General features: G+C 36.5%; 1 protein-coding gene across 2 annotated transcripts in view; it reads right to left on the bottom strand.

Annotated features, from left to right (window-relative positions):
• Nucleotides 1–14,222, bottom strand: part of LRRC69 (leucine rich repeat containing 69) — a gene marked incomplete at both ends in the record, with an annotated part of 111,837 nt that extends 97,615 nt beyond the window's left edge. For both annotated transcript variants that reach the window (XM_079722539.1, XM_079722540.1), the window contains one exon: nt 14,040–14,222. In XM_079722539.1, the coding sequence (XP_079578665.1) occupies nt 14,040–14,222 (183 nt within the window). The remainder of the gene's footprint in view (nt 1–14,039) is intronic.
• Nucleotides 14,223–22,325: the final 8,103 nt, after the last annotated feature.

Genomic DNA, 22,325 nt, shown 5'->3' with positions numbered 1-22,325 from the left:
CTGTTGCAGCCTAACATGGCTACAACATGCACTCTTTCAGAAATGTGGCACATGGTTGGTACATAATTAATTTTGTCTGTGGCCAAGAAAAACCTACTGTCAAGGAGATAACTCACATCCTGAACTTGTGCAATTGAATGCTTTTCTTAACTTAAATGTAGGAATTTACAGTTATCCCTGTAAAAATTTCATCTTGTTGGTTTTGGCTCAAAAGACGTAAGTGGATGTGATGTTGTCACTCTAAGTTCAGAATCTAAACTAGACAATGTCAGTGGACAAATGAGATCTGTTTTTCCCCTCCCCACTTTGGCTAATGCACTCATCTTTCTCATAATCATATGGTAGCCAAACTTTGGAATCACCTAGAACTTCTCTCTCTCTCTCTCTCTCTCTCTCTCTCTCTCTCTCTCTCTCTCTCTCTCCCTCTCTCTCTCTCTCTCTCACCACCTAAATTCAATCAGTAACCAAGTCCTATTCTTAAAATGCCTCTTAGATGCAACTTTTCCAACTCTCATTGCAATTACCCTAACACTAGTCCTCATTACTGGCTGCCTGTAGCATTACCTAACTTAAGAATGTAAAGAATGGGCTATTTTATCATTTAAACTCCTTTTACCTGTCCTACTGGATTATATCTAAAGAGTTGCCCAAATAATCAGTCCATGAGGAATTTCCCTACTTAGTATGTCCTAAATGTTTCTTGGCTCCCTGTAGCCTTTTCCACATCTTTGTATGCTTGTCCCAAATAGTGTCTGTGTATCCCAACTCGTCCTAAATTTGATTTGATTTATTTAATTGCATTGGCCTACTCATACTTCTAAGTTATAACCTGTCTGTAGCCTGCCTTGAAATGGATGTGTGTGTTTCCTCTTACATCTTGGATATGAGGTAAGCATGTCAGTGTCCATTGATGCCTTTGGGTTATAGACTCTAGATTTAATGTGTAGCAATCTTTGGATAAAGAGAGAAGAGGATAAGAAGTTTGAGAAGAAAAAATACTGATTAACTTATTAATACTAATGACTAACATCTAAATAGAATATAATATGTGCCAAATACTGTGCCATGCAACCTTGTACATTGCCTCAGGTGGACTTCAAGGTACCCCTAATTTACAGAAAAGGGATCTGAGGTACAGGCTGTGATTTATGGTGAAATAACATAGCTTCACTAAATGGCCTATACTCCTAATTTCTACATTACACTATTTACTTTAAACTATTTATAAAAAGAATTTATTGTTGCTCAGAATGAACATATATATGCACATAATATATACATTCATTCATACACACATACACCCATTAACACACACAATAGAATTGTATGCAATATATGGATTTCTCATTTTAAATATTCTTTTTCTGTGGGTTACACCATTTAGTCAGTATTTTGCAATAGGCAAAAGCACATGCTTTGGAGACCATCTGCTATGCAATGTACTCACTATGGGATCTCAAGAAAGTCACTCAAATTCCTGTCTCTCTTTCTTTTTTTTTTAAATGGAGATACTAGCATCAACTTCTCAGGGCTGCCTTAAGGATTAGAGACAATATAATGAAGTACCTGGCAAATAGTGGATATTATGAAATGCTAACTATAATCTTTTAGACTCAGGAGAAGACCATGGAACAAGATGTTACGCATACATGATGTTAGGAATGCTTCATATAGTATATATGTTGACACTTCGACTCAGTTTTCAATTTTTAAACCTGTTTTCTTAATGATTTCTAACTCCTTTTTTTCAAAGATTTCTAAATTCACAGCCACTTATGAATGACATTTTCAGGAAAGAGAAAATTACCTCTGTTATTCTGTTGGCCACAGGAATAATGACTTTCTGTTAATCAGTTAATTTTGCTGGATTTTTAAAAATTATTTCTACAGTGATAATGTGCTCAGGATCCTCTTTCCATTAAACTATCACTATACCTTGGTTCTCCAATTATTATAATGGATTTCTGTGTTTAATGCTCCCCCTTGGCATATATCACCTTCTCCTGGAAGCCATCCTCCTTTTGTAGTTGCATAACACTGTGTACTTTCTATGACCAATTATTATCTTCTGCTGTGTATTATAGTTACTCATGTATATATCTTACCTTTACTATAAAGTTGGAAATTTTGCAATGATGGGGTCCTGTAATTCATCCAGCATACAAAAAACACTGTCTGGAATACAATAGCTGTTCAATAAATATTAGTTGAATGCTGTCTGCTTAGATCATTTCTTTAATAAGCTAATGGTTCAATCTGTGAAGATACTCATTATGGCTCCATATCATTTGTCTTTTTTCAAAATCAAGTATCTATTGAGCTCAGTCAGTGCCAATCTACCCAGGTGGATTCACTTTCTTCTAATGGGCTGCATGCCTTCTTTATTCTAACCCTCTGCTCATTCTCAATAACCCCTATAATCAAGTCAATGTGATGCCTATCATATGTATGCCTAGAACTTGAGCCAGGCAACCTATCCTAACATTTAATTATGCTGTGCTTGTAGCTATTAATTATCACTAGAAAACTCTATGCTATTTATTATATCTTTCAATTACTTTTTTGATTTTTAAAATGATTTCCATGACTAACTTGGATAATTTTTTTTTATGTAAAAAATACCAGCTCAAATGTCCATTTTTATCGGGAAGTCTTTCTAAAATAAATTATGGCTTGGTGATACCATTTTGGAACAAACTATTAAATCATTCACCTGTAACATGTACAAATATGTTTGAGCTGGTATTTGAAATATTAATCCTTAAGTTCCTTAAAAGACAGAGAATATTTCCATTCACTGTACCTAAATAGTACATAACACAGTGTCACATTCTGTAAACTAGTTAAAAAATAATAATAATTGAATCAAATTAATAAAAGAAAAATAAGACTTTTACATTTTTAAATTAGTTATGTATATGGCCAAGGTATGTGGGACAGAGCAGCATTAGGGCTCACTCTGCTAATTCTTTTTTTTTTTAATGGACAATTTTTTAAAAAAATTTTATTGGAGTATAGTTGATTTACAATGTTGTGTTAGTTTCATGTGTACAGCAAAGTGAATCTTATACATATACGTACATCCACTCTTTTTTAGATTCTTTTCCCATATAGGCCATTACAGAGTATTGAGTAGAGTTCCCTGTTATCTATTTTATATATAGTAGTGTGCATATGTCAATCCTAATCTCCCAATTTATCCCTCCCCCCTCCCCCCTGGTAATCACAGTTTGTTTTCTACATGCTTATTCTTATAAATACCGGTTTTTTTAGGAATCTAGCACTGCAGTGCAGTACAATTGCCAAATGCATCTTCTGAGTCCAGCTGGTCCTGAAAGAATTTATTTGAATAACTTGGCTAATTTCAAAACTATTATTTTTCAGTAACTTTTTTTTTTCTTTGCAGTACGCGGGCCTCTCACTGCTGTGGCCCCTCCCGTTGTGAAGCACAGGCTCCGGACGTGCAGGCTCAGTGGCCATGGCTCACGGGCCCAGCCACTCCGTGGCATGTGGGATCCTCCCGGACTGGGTCACGAACCCGTGTCCCCTGCATCGGCAGGCGGACTCTCAACCACTGCGCCACCAGGGAAGCCCTAATTTTTCAGTAACTTCTTAATTCTTAACATTGGGTTCCTTCGGTTTTTAAGTAAAAATAAAAGACATTTGTCATTTTCACCAAGCACTTTACTGAACAACATATTCATCGTTTTATTCCACTACCTTCTTCCATTTTTCAGGCAACTTCATAATTCCATCTTCCCAAAACTTTTTTTTTATCTTTTTGAGCAAAGAACTGTTCCAGGTACCTTTTACAGTCTTCCAGGGAATTGAATTTTTTTCCATAAGAGGAATTTTGTAAAGACTGAAATAAATGGAAATCAGAAGTTGCAATAACTGGTGAATACAGCGGATGAATCAGAACTTCCCAGCCAAGCTGTAATAGTTTTTGCCTGGTCATCAAAGACACATGCAGTCTTGTGTTTCCTGATGGAAGATTATGCATTTTCTGTTTACTAATTCCAGATGCTTTTCATCAAGTGCTGCTTTCAGTTGGTCTAATTGGGAGCAGTTCTTGGAATTACTTGTTTGGTTTTCCGGAAGGAGCTCATAATAGAGGACTCCCTTCCAATCCCACCATATACACAACATCACCTTCTTTGGATGAAGACCAGCCTTTGGTGTGGTTGATGGTGGTTCATCTCGCTTGCCCCACGATCTCTTCCTTTCCACATTATTGTATAGTATCCTCTTTTCATCGCCCATCACAATTTGTTTTAAAAACGGAATATGTTCGTTATGTTTAAGTAGAAAATCGCATCCAAAAATATGGTCAAGAAGGTTGTTTTTGCTTATGTGGAAACCAAACATCAAAGCAATTAACATAACCAAGCTGGTGCAAATGATCTTCAACGCTTGATTTGGATATTTTGAGTATGTCGGCTATCTCCCATGTTGTTTAACATTGAGTGTTCTCAATTAATGTCTTGATTTGATCACTATCATCAACTTCAACTAGTCTACCTGACTGTGGAGCATCATCAAGAAATCTCCAGCACGAAACTTCACCAAACCACTTTTGACACATTTGATCAGTCACAGCACCTTCACCATACACTTCACATATCTTTTTTTGTGTTTCAGTTTCATTTTTACCTTTCTTGAAATAATAAAGCATACTATGCTGAAAATGTTGCTTTTTTCTTCCATCTTCAATATTAAAATAGCTATACAAAAATTCATCAATTTTTAAAATTTAATTTAATATTTGTATACAGTACTTTCTTATTACTTATCTATTTTATACATATTAGTGTATATATGTCAATCCCAATCTCCCAATTCATCCCACCACCACCACCACAACCACCCCACCCCCGCTTTCCCCCTTTGGTGTCCATACATTTGTTCTCTACATCTGTGTCTCTATTTCTGCCTTGCAAACCAGTTCATCTGTACCATTTTTCTAGATTCCACATATATGCGTTAATATACAACATTTGTTTTTCTCTTTCTGACTTACTTCACTCTGTATGACAGTCTCTAGGTCCATCCACGTCTCTACAAATGCTCCGATTTCATTCCTTTTATGGCTGAGTAATATTCCATTGTATATATGTACCACATCTTCTTTATCCATTCGTCTGTCGATGGTTGCTTCCATGACCTGGCTATTGTAAATAGTGCTGCAATGAACATTGTGGTACATGACTCTTTTACAATTATGGTTTTCTCTGGGTATATGCCCAGTAGTGGGATTGCTGGGTCATATGGTAATTCTATTTTTAGTTTTTTAAGGAACCTCCATACTGTTCTCCATAGTGGCTGTATCAATTTACATTCCCACCAACAGTGCAGGAGGATTCCCTTTTCTCCACACCCTCTCCAACATTTGTTGTTTGTAGATTTTCTGATGATGCCCATTCTAACCGGTGTTAGGTGATACCTCATTGTAGTTTTGATTTGCATTTCCCACTAATAATTAGTGATGTTGAGCAGCTTTTCATGTGCCTCTTGGCCATCTGTATGTCTTCTTTGGGGAAATGTCTATTTAGGTCTTCTGCCCATTTTTTGATTGGGTTATTTGTTTTTTTTAATATTGAGCTGCATGAGCTGTTTATATATTTTGGAGATTAATCCTTTGTCCATTGATTCGTTTGCAAATATTTTCTCCCATTTTGAGGGTAAAAATTCACCAATTTTGATAAGTATTTTTTTAAATGCACGCTGACATTACAGCTGTCACAATACAGTCTAACAAAGTTGTTTTGAATGAAGTTAAAGACAACTAAGTGCTACTAGAGTCACCTTACAGAAAAAAGAAAAAATGAAAGAGCTGTTTGGCCAACCCAATACATCAAGTCAGATTTCTCAAAACGATTATAGTTTCATTGGAAATAGTTTCAAGGTCCAACTAATCTCTAGAGAATCCCTGTGACCTCTAAGACCTGCTCCCTTAGAGCCCAAAATTAATCCCAGTGTCATGAAATTGGCACTTCCTACTCAACAGTATTACAAGGAATCTCTGGCATTCACAGCAGAAGCATTAACAAGGCATTACCCTTTAGCATCCTGTCAGAATCTTCTAAAGGAAAGACGAAAGAAGCAAGTATAAGAGTTCCAAATCTTGGAAAAGGGGAATTGCAACACAAAACTCATTCAAGTAAAATGTAAAACTTTCAAGTGTTTGGAAGAATTACGCATTTGTATGTTTGAGTCGGGGTAGAGGCTAAAATTTTCTGAGTAACCAACATGGTTAAGACACTATATATGAGGTAAATCAAGGGAGGCACAAAGAGATTATGTGCTCAGTTGGCAAGTGAGAGAAGAGGGTTGGGGCTCTTCTAGACATCTGACAGCTAGAGGAAGAAGCAAAGGTTCCAGTAGGGGTTCAAGAGGCTTAATGCAAGCTTGGGCATACAAGCAGAGGCAAAGGAGGAATGAAAGTAGTGTAGAATGAATTCACTAGGTGCCTGTGTGCCAGGACAGGACACAATAAACAAGTATAAGAAAGCCCTGTTTTTATAGCAAAGCCAGGCTTAGAAAACAGGAGGCATTACCTACTTGATGGAGGAAGAGCACATTTCCAATGGATGGGACAGGAGAAAGGACAGGCTTGATGCTGACAAACAGTACAAACGATGTCAGATCCTTTCTGTTCTGCCAGACTTAGTGAGACCCAGAATGCCCAAGGAGGGAGAGATGGGGAAAGTTGCTGCATATGCTTTTCCTCTTGTGTTCCTCTGTATAACTCCCATCCTTCAGATCTTACCTCAGTTGCACTTCTCAGGTCTACCTTCCCTGATTTCTCTGACTACAACTCCTCATAACACAATATAATTCTTCTTCATGACACTTTTCACAATTATAATTTTACATGTATTTGTATATTTGATTACCTTTCCCCACTAAACCTGAGAGTAGGGACACATGATGTTTTCATTCTTTTTTGTATTATCAGCATCTAGCAGACTGCTAGTCTACTCCTAGCAGGCACAATAACTATTTGTTAAACATAGAAAAGAAGGAAGGCAGGAAGGGAGGGAGGGAGGGAAGGAGTAAGGGAGGGGGGTGATTGGGTTAGGGGGTCATCCAAAAGGACAGTAAAAGTATGAAAAGGAGAGACTAGGGACGCAGTAACAATTTACAAACTACCCAACTCTGCTTAGAGTTGCCTTTATTTACTGTCAATTGTTTACGGTCAAATAAAAAGCTATGGCAGACCACATCTTTGTCCTGGGCAGCTACACGTGTGAACCACTTAAGGTGAACATTGCTGTACTACCATTGGACTTTATGATGCATGTCAACAATGTTGTACACAATTAGAGATAATGGCTATTTGTTTCTTTGGAGATTTTAAACCTATCATGATCACTAGGGACAAGACAAGGTCTCCACCCTCAAGAGTTATAATAAAGTGCATCTTTGAAAATTGTTGATATACCAGCACTTCATTAGTCCTAGGCCAAATGCATTCACCATAAATTATAGGACATTAATCCATTTTTTTCATGTCATTAGAAGTGACTGAAAATTTCCAGTTTCATTAGTCAAATTAGCAAAGAAAAAAAGAATAGAATCTGTATTCTCTAAAGAATCTCCTTCCATTTTATCATTGTTGCTAGTTAGACCACAATAGCAAATCTAATTTATTTCAAAGTTTCAAGTTGCTAGTTAGATCACAATAGCAGCTCTAATTTATTTCAAAGTTTCAATGTCAGGCATTGAGCTTACATATATTAACATTTAATTTAATTCCCAAATGAAGACAAAGACCTTACTTTTTTTTCACATCTGTGTCCTCAGGACCACCATAGACACAAGAAGATGAATGGTAAATATTTGTCAAAAGAATGGATAGTAAACAAATGGAGAGTGGGAACAATTCATGTATTGTTCAAACCTGCCACCTTTAGGCAATCTAATTTTTGTTTTTAGGAACTATAAATTGAACAACACACCCTGGTGAATTTCACTAAGTGTATAGAATAATAAGACAATACAGCTGAAAATAACCTCAAAAGAGACCTCAGGACTTCCCTGGTGGCGCAGTGGTTAAGAGTCCGCCTGCCGATGCAGGGGACACGGGTTCGTGCCCCGGTCCAGGAAGATCCCACGGAGTGGCGGAGATGCTGCGGAGTGGCTGGGCTCGTGAGCCATGGCCGCTGAGCCTGAGCATCCGGAGCCTGTGGTCCGCAATGGGAGAGGCCACAACAGTGAGAGGCCCGCGTACCGCAAAAAAAAAAAAAAAAAAAAAAAAAAAGAGACTGCATTTTATACTTGTATTCACTGGTTGACCTTGGCAAATGACTTAATCTTTCTGAATCATAAATTTTATTAACCATATGAGAGTGATAATTATAACTTCCTTGAAAATGAACAAAGAGTTCCTAGCATTGTGCCTAGCTCTCAGAGTATGGTGGATGCTGTTATTCTATTTGATACCATTTCGTGAGTGCAAAAATTTTCTAAGTATTACTTTTGTTTTAGGAAGTTAAATATCAAGACTATTTTAATTCTGTGCATTGTGGCAAATATAACCCAAAAAATCAGTATATTGGGGGCAAACTGGACTTCCTATAATGATAAAAGAAAGACTAACACCAAAAGTCAAGCACAGTATAGACCTAATAGAAAAAAAAAAATAGATAGGGGGAGTTTCAGTCATTATTAAAAGCACGACCTGTAGCACCACAAGAAAGAATTCAAACTAACTTTTAAAAAACACATTCGGGGATTTTATAGAAAATTGTTAGAGCAAGAATCATGATCATCTTTGAATGATCATGTATCACCATGACATAAGTATCACATAAGTATCACCAAGATATGAAGACCACAAGGACACTTGGCAGCATTTCAGCTGAATGCCACAATGCACCCTGCCTGCTTTATCTGCTATATTTTTCTCCTTAGTACTAATACTACCTCACATCCCACTTGTTTTGCATGTTTCTTTCTTGCATCTCTTCTGACTAGAACATAGCTCCATGAAGGCAGGTATTTTCATCTGTTTTTTCTTTTAATTGCCAAATTACCTGAGACACAGATGGTGCTCAATACTTAAGTGTGGCTTTGAATAAATGAAGGCAGAAATTGAGGCCTAGTGAGATTAAATATCTTGTTTAGTTGGTGAGTGGCTGAAAAGGTTGAAGTACCAGGACTTGCAGACACTCTTCCAGGGCTCTTTGCAGCTCTCTAATCTCTCTCTTTTCTGAAAGTTTTGTCTTCCCTTTCTATTAGCAGCTGGGAGAATGAGCAGCATTTCTGAACTGTGTAAATAATCTCTATCCATCTTTTGAGGGTTTCTAGCACATTTTATTCAAGCTGCTTCTAGAACTCCCATTATAAAGGGAAAACAGATTTTTTTTCAAAACTCCACAACATTAGAAACTCTACATGAAAAAAATTGCTAGTTCATAGCAGTGAAACAATAATGCCATTAGCCCGAGTCTGACTTGTAAAGCACTTTAAAGATAGACCACAAGAAGCCTAGTTTCTAATCAGTTGAATTCTTCTTTAAAGGTAAAACATGACTTCTTCTTTCAAAGTAAGGGCTGAGCTGTGCCAACACCCTGTTTAAGGAAATTGAATTGGGAAGTCAAAATTTAGGGTCTCTTCTAAATAGTCAAATGATGAGGAGGAGAGTAATGGGGTATCCACAAGAAGACAAAATTATAATGATCAGACTCTTCGGCTTTTTTTCCTGAGGGAGTATATTTTACAATCTGTAACTTTTTTACTAAACAACTATTCAACAGGAGAGAAGGATACATGTTTTCAGATATGTAAGAGTTCAAAAAATTTAATTACCACATATCTAGACTAGGGTGCTATCTGGAGAGTTATTTCTAAAAAGTAAGTGAGTAAAACAAAAAAGAGGGAAAACATGGTTCCAGGAAACAGTGGGTCCAATTCTGGAGCCGCAAAGGGATATCCAGGCTGACAGTATCCAGCAAACCTAGATAGTAATCAGCTTAAATTGGGGCAGGAAGACAGAGGCTCCTGGAAGGAAGTTACTCAAGGAAAAAGCACGTTTGATAGGGTATGTAATATGATCACGTTTAAAATAAAATGAGGCCATGATAAAGGCAAAAGGCACAAGAATAAGTGAAAGACAATTAGAAACTTCAAGGGAACAAAAATGGTATATGAGGAAGAAAGTATAATCATAGTACATTAATTGGTTCCATATAAATGATATTTACTTATTAACAGTATACGTTTTAGAATTTTAGAATTCTCCATGAGACAAAGATTTAATCATGGTGATAACTGAATAGATTATAAATACTATACATCTCATAAAAGTAAGAAGTTTATAATTTGTGAAGAGGAAGAGGGAAGGAGAGCTGAAAGTGGATTACAGATGCCAACATTGCCATCTTACTAAGTGGGGAATAAAAAGAGATTGTAGTTGATGAAAAAAGAAACAAAGGTTGGGAGATTAGGATTGACACATACACACTACTATATGTAAAACAGATAAGAAATAAAAACCTACAGTATAGCACAGGGAACTCTACTTGATACTCTGTAATTACCTAGATGGGAAAAGAATCTAAAAAAGAGTGGGCATATGTATATCTGATTAACTTTGCTGTCAGCAGAAAATAATACAACATTGTAAATCAACTATACTCCAATAAAAATTAACTTAAAAAAAGAAACAAAGGTGTAATAATATTAAATTCAAAAGATAACTATGGAGAAACTAAACATATTAATACAAATATATTTGGAAGATGAAGAAGCATGATATCGAAAATGGACAAATCAAGAAAACAAAAGAATTAAAAGTGGTTATAAATAAAGGTCAAAATTGTGGGTGAGGGGGAGTGGAACAGAAGAGAGTTACTTTTTATTATAAACCGTTTATATTATTTGATTTTCTTAAAACAATGCACTGTTATTTTAATGGAAAAAAAAATCAAGCAGAGGTGGAGAATTGGCTCTTGGTTCAGTCAAATTTTAAATTCCTTTGCAAAGAAACTCCTCTGTCTCATTAGAAAAGTCCATATCTCAAGGATGTCCACTCTTACCAGTATTATTCAACATAGTTTTGGAACTCCTAGCCACGGCAATCAGAAAAGAAAAATAAATAAAAGGAATACAAATTGGAAAAGAATAAGTAAAACTGTCACTGTTTTCAGATGACATGATACTATACTTAGAGAATCCTAAAGATGCCATCAGAAAACTACTAGAGATAATTAATGAATTTGGTAAAGTTTCAGGATAGAAAATTAATGCACAGAAATCTCATGCATTCCTATACACTAACCAAGAAAGATCAGAAAGAGAAATTAAGGAAACAATCCCATGCACCACTGCAGCAAAAAGAATAAAATACCTAGGAATAAACCTACCTAAGGAGGTAAAAGACCTGTACTCAGAAAACTATAAGACACTGATGAAAGAAATCAAAGATGACACAAACAGATGGAGAGATATACCATGTTCTTAGATTAGAAGAATCAATATTGTGAAAATGACTATTCTACCCAAAGCAATCTACAGTTTCAGTGCAATCCCTATCAAATTACCCATGGCATTTTTTACAGAACTAGAACAAAAATATCTTGAAGATTGTATGGAGACAGAAAAGACTCCAAATAGCCAAAGCAATCTTGAGGGAACAAAATGGAGCTGGAGGACTCAGGCTCCCTGACTTCAGACTATTCTGCAAAGCTACAGTAATCAAGACAATATGGTACCAGTACAAAAACAGAAATATAGATCAATGGAACAGGATAGAAAGCCCAGAGATAAACCCATGCACCTATGGTCAACTAATCTATGACAAAGCAGGCAAGCATATACAATGGAGAAAGGACAGTCTCTTCAATAATTGGTGCTGGGAAAACTGGACAGCTACATGTGAAAGAATGAAATTAGAACACTCCCTAACACTGTACACAAAAATAAACTTAAAATGACCTAAATGTAAGACCTAAATGTAAGACCGGACACTATAAAACTCTTAGAGGAAAACATAGGAAGAACACTCTTTGACATAAATCATGCAAGATCTTTTTTGACCCACCGCCTAGGGTAACGGAAATAAAAACAAAAATAAACAAATGGGACCTAATAAAACTTAAAAGCTTTGCACAGCAAAGAAAACCATAAACAATATGAAAATACAACCTTCAGAATGGGAGAAAATATTTGCTAATGAATCAACAGACAAAGGATTAACCTCAAAAGTAAATAAATAGCTCACGTTGCTCAATATCAAAAAAAACAAACAACCCAATCAAACAATGGGCAGAAGACCTAAACAGACATTTCTCCAAAGAAGACATATAGATGCCCAAGAGGCACTTGAAAAGCTGCTCAACATCACTAATATTTAGGGAAATGCAAATAAAAACTACAATGAGGTATCACCTCACACAGGTCAGAATGGCCATCACCAAAAAATCTAGTAAAACTAATTGCTGGAGACAGTGTGGAAAAAAGGGAACCCTCTTGCACTGTTAATGGGAATGTAAACCAATACAGCCACTGTGTAGAACAGTATGGAAGTTCCTTTAAAAACTAAAAATAGAACTACCATATGACCCAGCAATCCCACCCCTGAGCATATAACCTGAGAAAAACATAATTCAAAAAGACACATGCACCCCAATGTTCATTGCAGCACTATTTACAATAGCCAGGTCATGGAAGCAACCTAAATGCCTATCAATAGATGAGTGGATAAAGATGTGGTACATATATACAGTGGAATATTACTCAGCCATAAAAAGGAATGAAATTGGGTCATTTGTAGAGACGTGGATGGATGTAGAGGCTGTCATACAGAGTGAAGTAAGTCAGAAAAAGAAAAACAAATATCATATATTAACGTGTATATGTGGAATCTAGAAAAATGGTAATGGTGAACTGGTTTGCAAGGCAGAAATAGAGACACAGATGTAGAGAACAAACTTATGGACACCAAAGGGGGAAAGCAGTGGGTGGTGGTGGTGGTGGGAGATTGGGATTGACATATATATACTAATATGTATAAAATAGATAACTAATAAGAACCTGCTGTATAAAAATAAATAAATAAAATTCAGGGAAGAAAAAGTCCAAATCTGTTCTACAAATGCACTTTTGCAAGCTATTATTAAAGGGGGATTTTTTGAGTATTACCGTATTTCTTGGAAAGATATGGCCACAGACTAAAAACTCAAATAATTTTGGTAAACCTAAGAGGAAATGAGGTTGGTGAAGGTAAGAAAATAGTTTTTTTTTTGTTTTGTTTTGTTTTGTTTTTTTATAACTCTGAACTCAAGAGTAATGAACTACAGTGACTTGGCTGGTTATAAGGTTGTTGCAGCACTGATGACAGTTTAGAAGTGAAGAAAAAGAAAACTGCAAAGTTAATATCCCTTGCTTTCTCCCAACCTCAAGATATTAGCAGCTGGAGTTTCACATTGTTCAGCAGAAATGTTTAACACAAGCATCTGGGATTCATTCTGTTGCTCTTTAAGGATATTCTTTATTTAAAATACTAACCTTCTTTTAAAGACTACTTCAGAAGAAATGAATGTTCCCTCCTTCCCATTTCCTGCCAACACTCCATTTCAATGTTCAGCCTGCTCTAGGAGATTGAAAAGAACTCCTTTCTTACATCAGAAATATCTCTTCATTCCATATGCAAAAGCTTCAGGATAGTCCCTAGGGTGAACAGCATCTCCAGGATCCTCAAACCCACTTCCAGATGGAACCCCCAAGGTAGACAAGTAGATCCAGGCTCCCAACCCCTTTCCAGATGACAGCCTCCAGAAAGATGAGTGTGGCAGAGACCTAACCCTCTGATTCCAAATGTGGGTCACAGAACACATGGATAAGTTGAAACATCTTCTCTCCCTACCATATGTAATTCACTAAGGGAGAAAACCTTCTGATCCCTTTCCAGCAACAATCCACTTTAAGTCTCCAGGGAGCTAAGTCTCCAGAGATTGAAGGCTTCTTGTTTTCTCAACTCTTTTCTCTCTTCCTATTTTCCATCCTCAATTGAAAAAGATAATGCTGTTCCTCACCTGGGTCAAGGTGCTTATCTCTGGGCACACTTTGGGGATTCGGTTGTTCTGAAGGTCTAGAGTCTTCAAGCCAGGCAGTTTTTCTAACATTGAGGGCATCTTTGTCATGTTCTTTCCATTTAAGGTAACAATTTTAGTGCTTTTACCGCCCTTCAGTGCTCTTATTAACAACCTTTCAGCCATGGGCTTGGAAGAGAAATACCTTCTTTATTACGCATCTTTAGAACCTCTAATTGCAGAATTGGTGTGTCATGGAAACAAAAACATTCTGAGATCTACCATGTTGAAGGTGGGAGGCATTAGATAGTTTCCTGTGTATAAGGTATGGAAGGAAAATAACTGATTCCGGGTTTGGGGCAGGAAATGTACAAGATGAGCCTAGAATATCTTGTGCCAGAGATAAAAGTTACCAAGGACTAATGAGATTACATCAAAGGACACAGAAGCCACTTCTAAGGGCTCCCACTAGTCTAAAATGGGAATATTTGAGAATCAGAAAGAATGATGAGTGGACCGAAACATCAAAATAATTAAAATCTAAGAATTCATAATGGTATTATAAAAATAAAAGAAACCCATTGACTATCTTGGGACTTGCTAGGGAACCAACTCATAAGACTGAAAAATGATAAAGGAAAAAAAAATGAAGCATTCATTCTGCTTTTCCAGTACAAACTGCATTTTGGTGTAACCTAATAAAGTTCTTACTCATAGAAAAATAGAAGCCAATAAATGAGGAAGAAAAAAATAGATTTAGAAAAAATCACCATTTTGGTAAATCTAATGAAATAATGGATATACATAAAGATCATAATTGGGTGCTAAAAGCATTAGGTGAAAGGTTGATGAGGAAATTTGCAAGTAAGAAATCAGGCTAATAACTTAACCTACTAATCAATTTTAGCACCACTAAAATTGAGACAATCACATATTTTTTTTAAGTCTCATGATGTCATACAATAAAAATTACACAGCGCCACCTATAAAATATTCTTGCCTAAAAACTGAATCTGAGTTAATCATGCTTCTATATCTAAATACCATTTACAGAAAATATGAGGACTAGAAAACAAGCTAAATTAATCTCAGACAAGCAGTCAGCCAAATCTAGAACATGGGAAATTCTGCAAGGCAAATGACACAATGTTTAACCAACAAATCAATGTCATTAATAAAAAGAAGGGGAAACTGTTATGAAATGAGACTTAAGAAAAATAACAGTCAAATGCAATCTGTGAATCTTGTTTGGATCCTTATTTGAATAAAAATATTTCTAAGTCGACTGAGGAAATTTGATCATGGACTGGGTATTAGATGATAGGAATTGCTAATTCTGTTATGTGTAATAATTACATGGTGGTAGTATTTTTTTTAATGTACCTAACATTTAGAAATGCATCTGAATTTTCAAGTGAAAAGCCATGATGTCTTGAATTTTTTTTTAAATAAGCAGGGCAGAAACGTGGGTGGAAGAAACAGATCAAGTAAGATTGACCAAACATTGGTAATTATTGATGCTCAGTAAAGGGTACATAGGGGTTGATTATACTATTCTTATTATATTTTGTATAATATTTGAAAATTTCCAAGTGAAAGATTCGGACAAAGACAAAAGAGTAAGAAAGAGGAGATGAAGCCAATGATATTTGACTAGAACCCCATCTGGGCCAGTTATGAGGCTTGGAGGCATTTGGGCTACATATATATATCACATTTAGACTGCTGATTTTCAAAAACATGAATACTGTAAAATGTATTCCACATTGAAAGTAGTCAGAACACAATTCCATCTTCCTTTGTAATTCACAAATCCCTTTATTCATTCATTCAACAAACATTTAGGAGTAGCTACTATGTGTGACACTGTTCCAGGCACTGGAGATAGAGGAGTGAATTAAAATGACAAAAACCCCTCTCTCAATGAAATTACATTCTAGAAAGGGGAGAAAAGCAAGCAAGATAAACAAGTAAACTTAGTACATTAGATGGCATAGGGTGCTTAGGAAAAAATAATAAAAACAGGTAAAAAAAAAAAACTAGGAAGTATGAGAGTGAGGAGTTTGCAATTTTAGGATGACCTGAGAAGGCTTTACTGCGAGAGTACTATCAGAGACAGGAGCTTTTCCAATAAGAGGGCAAAGCAAGTGCCAAAGTCCTAAAGAAGAATCATTAAATTTATAACAGGCCATTATAATGAACATCAATATCATAACAGTAAAAAAAAGAGGTTCTGATTAATAGATTTCCAATTGCTAAAATGATAAAATCATTTTTCAGATACTTAATCACTGCTCTATTTATCTCTTCCAAACCTATCTTCCAATGTCTTTATTTTGATATTCTTTTAGTTTCCTAAGAACAATCATGCTGTTACTATCTAAACAAAGTGATCATAAAGCTTTGGTTCTTTTTTTTTTTTTAAAGTCTCATGGACACTCATTTCCTCTAAAGTAACACTGTATGGCCTGTACCCCAGCTGACACTATCTAAATACTGGTGATTTCTTCCTGCTTTAAATGGGTAAAGAGGCCACCACCGTCGAATACTGCTTTTCTATTAATTTGCTTAACATAGAAAATCTGGTAAACATTCTTAATTCCTCCTCCTGTCTTATTTCCAATATGCAATCAATCCTATTAATACTGCCTGTTCCAGTTATTGCTGAATAACAAACTACTGTGAAACTTAATGGCTTAAAACATTTATTTTATTCACAAATTACAATTTAGGGAGGGCTCAACGGGGACAGCTTGTCAATGTTCCTCTTGGTGACAGCTGGGGTCTGGGGCAGAAATTAAAGGCTCATTCACCCATATCTGGTGGTAGGTGCTGGTTGTTGGTTGGAACTTTAGGGCAGTTAGCCAGAACACCTACCTGTAGCCTCTCCTATGTGGCCTGAGCTTCCTCCCAACACAGTGGCTTGGTTCTAATGGAGAGCATCCCAAGAGCAAGTGGAGCAGAAGTTATATTACCCTAGCTTCAGAAGTCATGTGGCATCACTTCTGCCACATTCTATTCATTAGAAACAAGTCACTGAGGCCAGCCCATATTCAAAGGAAGAAGAATTAGACCCAGCCTCTTGATGGTAAGTAGACATGTCTTAGAACCCAAAAGTCTAACCCCTGGCCATGAGTTACATACATTCCTCCAACACACAAAATAGAGTTGCTTTCTACCAAGAGCCCACCTCCCCAAAAGTTTCAGTTATTTAGAGCATCAAATCCCAAAATCTTGTCATCTAAATCAGGTACAAAGTGAATGTGGCTTCTCAGGGGGCAGTTCCTTAAGTCCAGCTCAAGTACAGTTCATCTTGATCTGGAGACCTATGAGCTAAAGAGACAAGATATCTGTCCCCACATAACCAGAATTTAACAACTGGTGAAACATGGAACAGGCAATAGACAGTTCCACTCAAAAAAGGAGAAAATTAGAGGCACAAAGCAGCCACTGGATCATAGCAATTCTGGAACCCAGCTAGATATATGCTGTCAGTTCCTTGATTAGCGTTCAGTCCTACTGCCTGGGACTAGCTCTTGGTTCCCCTTTCTGGGCTCTTGAATTGTCTCTTTCCATAAAACACAGCCCATGTTTGCTGAATTTCCTCAGACTGCTTCCTGTCCATAGAAGAGTCCAAAGGCTTCTCTTCATTATTTTCTTTTTTGGTAACAACTTTGAATTATAATTCACATATCATACAATTCAGCCATTTAAATGTATAATTCACTGGTTTAAGTATATTCACCAAGTTGTTCAACCATCACCACAATCAGTTTTAGAATATTCTTATTACTCCAAAAAGAAACCCTGGATCCTTTAGCAATCACTTCCCCATTCTTCCCGTCCACCCAGCCCTAGTAACCACTACTCTCCTTTCTGTCTCTATAGATTTGCCTATTCTGGGCATTTTATATAGATGAATCATATAATATGTCTTTTATTCAACATAACATTGTCAAGGTTCATCCATGTTATAGCATGTACCAGTACTTCAGTCCTTTTTATTGACTAAAAATATTCAATCATATGGCTATACTATATTTATCCACTTATCAGTTGACTTACATTTAGATTGTTTATACTTTTTGGCTATTACAAATAATGCTATGAATATTTGTGTACAATTCTCTTGGCATATATATAGGAGAGGTCATATGGTACCCTTTGAGGAACTGCCAGACTGTTTCCCAAAGTGGCTGCATCAGTTTATATTGCTACCAGCAATATATGAGGGTTCATCTTTTCACTTTATAATGTCACTGTTGACCCAAACCGATACAATCCCTTTAAAAACTTTGTACGTTTGCCTTGAAACAGTTCATAATTCACTCCATCAGACAAAACAACACCCAAAAATCTCTTTGCAATAGCCTTTCTCTATTCTGGGTTCCCATGTGAAACTACTGTGGGACAATAGCCTTAAGAATTTTAGAAACTCTCTCATCTGTTGTTTAGAAAATGTCTTTAATCTTCCTGAGGTCTTAACAAAGCGTTTTACAGTCATGCCTTTGCCTTAATATTTGGAGGTCATTTTCGTGACAGTTCCCTATCTGGAATTCATTCCTTAATTTTAGCATCATTTACTGTCTGGAGAGGCTAGGAATGAGAAAGTTTTGTTTTGTTTTTCAAACCCCCAAATTTGTGGCTCATTTATATTTAATAATTTGTCCTCTTGCTTGCCTTTCCCGTCATTTACTATAGGCAGCTAGAAGAATCCAGATAGTTACTTAGGTAGATCATCCAGTTGATGAGATATACTTCTTATTTTCCATGTTAATGCTGCTGGCATCACTGCTAAACTTTCTTCTACTATGTAAGAGTAGTCACCTTTCTTCCAGGTTCCAATAACATTTTCCTCATATCCCTTTAAACCCTCACCAACAGCCTCCTGAACTGACAACAGGCCCCTGCTAACAATCTCTTCAAGGCCTTTCTTACTTACACCTGAGGCCCAGTCCCAAAGCCCATTACATGGTTTAGATAATCTGTTATAGCAGCAAATTCTGTATCAGGGTTCAATCAGAGAAAAAGACCAACTAGGAATCATATAGACTTTGACCTTAGGTAATTATAGAAGCTGGTTAAACCATCTGTGTAGGTCTGTTGCTTTTGTGTCTGGTGCTATGCCTGCCCCAGAATTGAGATGCTTAAGGAAAAAAATACAACAGAAGTGGGAGAAGCTACAGGCTCAACTGTTAATTCACACTAGTGAAGTGAGCCAGTAGACTAGAAACAGGATGCGTGATATTAACACTAGATGCCTCCAGTTTTTCCAGTTAACATTGTATTAGTCTAAGGTGTACAACATAATGCTTTGGTATATGTATATGTTGCAAATATTACAATAATCACATATTTATCAAGTGCCCATTACATGCCTAGGCAGCATTATAGCACTGCAGCATGGGGGACATAGTAAGGAACAAGATAGGTAATTTCTTTCATGAAGCCAACATTTCAATATAATAAATGCTAATTTAAATAAATACACAAAGTGGCAAAGAACCTGATTTGTTGGTTCAAGGAAGATTTCCTGCTGTTGACTGCTGAGTCCACTCATAATGTGTTTAAAAGGACTAACTAGTTGATGAAGTAAATGTGAAAGAATTTAAATAAAAGGAGCATGGAAAAATGTTCATGGCATGAAATACACAGGGCCATGGGGAATATAAATAATTCTAGTGCATAAGTCTAAAGAAAGGAGTGATGGAAGTTGATGCTGGAGAGGTATGAGGACCAGTCGTGAAGGACCTCTTTTAAATGCCACAATAAGGAATGTGGACTTCATCCCATAGGAATGGGGAGCCACTGGAAAGTTTAGGTAGGGAAAACAGTAGCCAGATTTGCATTTCTGGCAGTTCACAACAGCATGAAGGGAGAGTTTATGAGAGTTAAGACTGGAGGAGGGACAGCAATTATGAGGCTTCTGTACTCTTCTAAGTGAAAGAGAAAAAGGGATAGAGAGGAAATGATAAAGCATAATGTGGGTGAGATTGTGACTAGAACCTGATCTCACAGGTACATTAGATCGGATGAACCATAATTTAGGATGTGAGCAGGGAAATGAGAGTTGGGCACGGTCAGGCTGTGGCACAGGTCCAGCTTTATGAAGACATAGGAAAAGTGAAAAAGGAGATGGGGTTTACCATTTCAACGTTTTGAGTTTTGACCTGCATCTTAAATGCATTCCCTACGGAAGCCCAGCTGAAAGGGTCACTAATCTCTTTGCTGTATGTGTTAGCTTTGTGGAATGTCAGCATCCAGAGCTTTCCTAGCAACCAGAAATCAATCTATTTGGCAGGATAATCTGATGAAAAATTACCAGGTTTTGAGACAGCATCATCCTGTGAATTCAGCACAGGACAGGAACCTTAAATTGAATGTTAATCCAAACGGAGCAACTGACTTATTATGGAAACTTAAATAAGTCAGTCAAACTAAGCTATATCTGTCTTGTCATCAGTAAAACAACAAGAAAGAATACCAAACTATTCCACTGAGATGTGTGAGAAATATCTAACTAATGACTGTAAACTACTGTGGAAGTATAAAGTGCTATAAGAATGCTAAACCATATAGCATTCTAGAATCTCAAGGACCTTAAGGTAAAAAAAATTCACTAATTTTATTAACACAGCGAGGGCTTGTTCCATTTATTAATACTCTATAATACGGAGAACCTGGGTAATTCCTACTCTTATAGGGGTCCCTGTGACAAATTAAAAACGCTTTGAATGCTACAAAAAAGCATGGAAAACTGGAGTTCATAAATACAGTTTATGGCAGAAACCAATACTTATTTGATTTGTTCTGGCAAGCTTATTTTGTGATTAAAATGTGGTCTGAGACTTGGGGCACAGATAGTCCCAAGGTAGAAGTTTCCAAACATAAGCAGATGCTTCATGTATTAGAAATCTACTGTAATTCTCTCTTCTGTAATAAACAAGGGTATTGGATTTCTCTTGGTATTCTGTTTAAATATGGAAATAGAAGTTTTGAGTTAAAGGGTTCTGGATTCTCAAAGGCCTGCCTTCTATGGTCAGCCTTGCCGTTTACTAGCCGTATGGTTTAGCAAGTTATTCATTCTTAACCTCTTCAAGTCTCATCCCCATTATCTATGAAAACAGGGTATTGGGCATACCAACCCCTGCTGGACCTTAGCTCCACTATCCTCTTCCTTATCCATCACTACTTCAACCTAACACACAGCAGGGAGACAAGTCCTTGGTGCAAGAGGCATATGTTAGCACCTTCTATCAGTCCCAAGAGTAGTCCTTGCACACTTTACATTTAACAAAAGGTGAAGATCTTGATTTAAATGTCTATGTGAAGCTGTACAAAAGAAAACATAACTACCTTTACTGAGAATTTACTGTGTCAGGCAGTGTACTAAATTCTTTATATAAGTGTACTTATTTAGTCCTTACAGAAGGCAGGGGTTGGTATTTTGAGCAAAATCAGGAGAAAGATTATAAGTCATTCCTGTTCAGAAAAATAATAAATTCAGCAGGCTTGTACAAAGGCAGTAATTTGTTTCAGTAAGGTATACTAGTCATCCTGATTACACTGAAATAAGACAACTGTAATCTTCTTCCTGGTCAGTATATTAACCAAGGTTTTCTTTTCCTTTTTTTTTGGTCCATATACTTATTTTGGAGGACCATTATATTTTTTAGATTCGTTAAAATCAAATTGTCCTAATTGACACATGAAGGTAAATTAACTGTAACACACTATCAGAAGTTAAGAAAAAAGAAAGCTCACACTATCAGGAGTTAAGAAAAAAGAAAGCTCTCTTGGGTTCCATTCTTACTTTCAACTAACCAGAAGACTTAAGAATTCATCCAAGGGTAATATAAATTAGAAAGCAGCCCTTCTGTGAGCAAGCAGAATTCTAAGTCACTGTCTTGTTCTATTCTTAATGGCCCATTAGCCTAATGAAACTCCTCAGAGTCATATCCTATCCTCTCAGCTGATCTTACAACTATCAACAAACATTAAGCACTTAATATATAGGCCAAGCAATGTGCTAGATATTTTAATAGTAATCAGCAAGTCCTTGTTTCTAAGCACTTAAAGACTAAGGGGAAATAATAACAACAATAATAATAAACAACTAAATGTAAATAACTAATTATAAGTGTATAGTTACTAGAAAGCAACATGCATCAAGTGGGGTACCTAACCCAGCCCAGGTAGGAGAACTCTGGGGAGCTTACCTAGGTCGGTGCTATTCAAGCTGAGACCAGGACAGTAAGCTAGGTGAAGCATGTTGCACCCAACTCCGAA

This window comes from Hyperoodon ampullatus, assembly GCF_949752795.1.
Source record: "Hyperoodon ampullatus genome assembly, chromosome: 17".
Taxonomy (NCBI): Eukaryota; Metazoa; Chordata; class Mammalia; order Artiodactyla; family Ziphiidae; genus Hyperoodon; species Hyperoodon ampullatus.
Note: the sequence above shows the minus strand (reverse complement) of the source record. Positions and strands in the feature narration are given on the sequence as shown.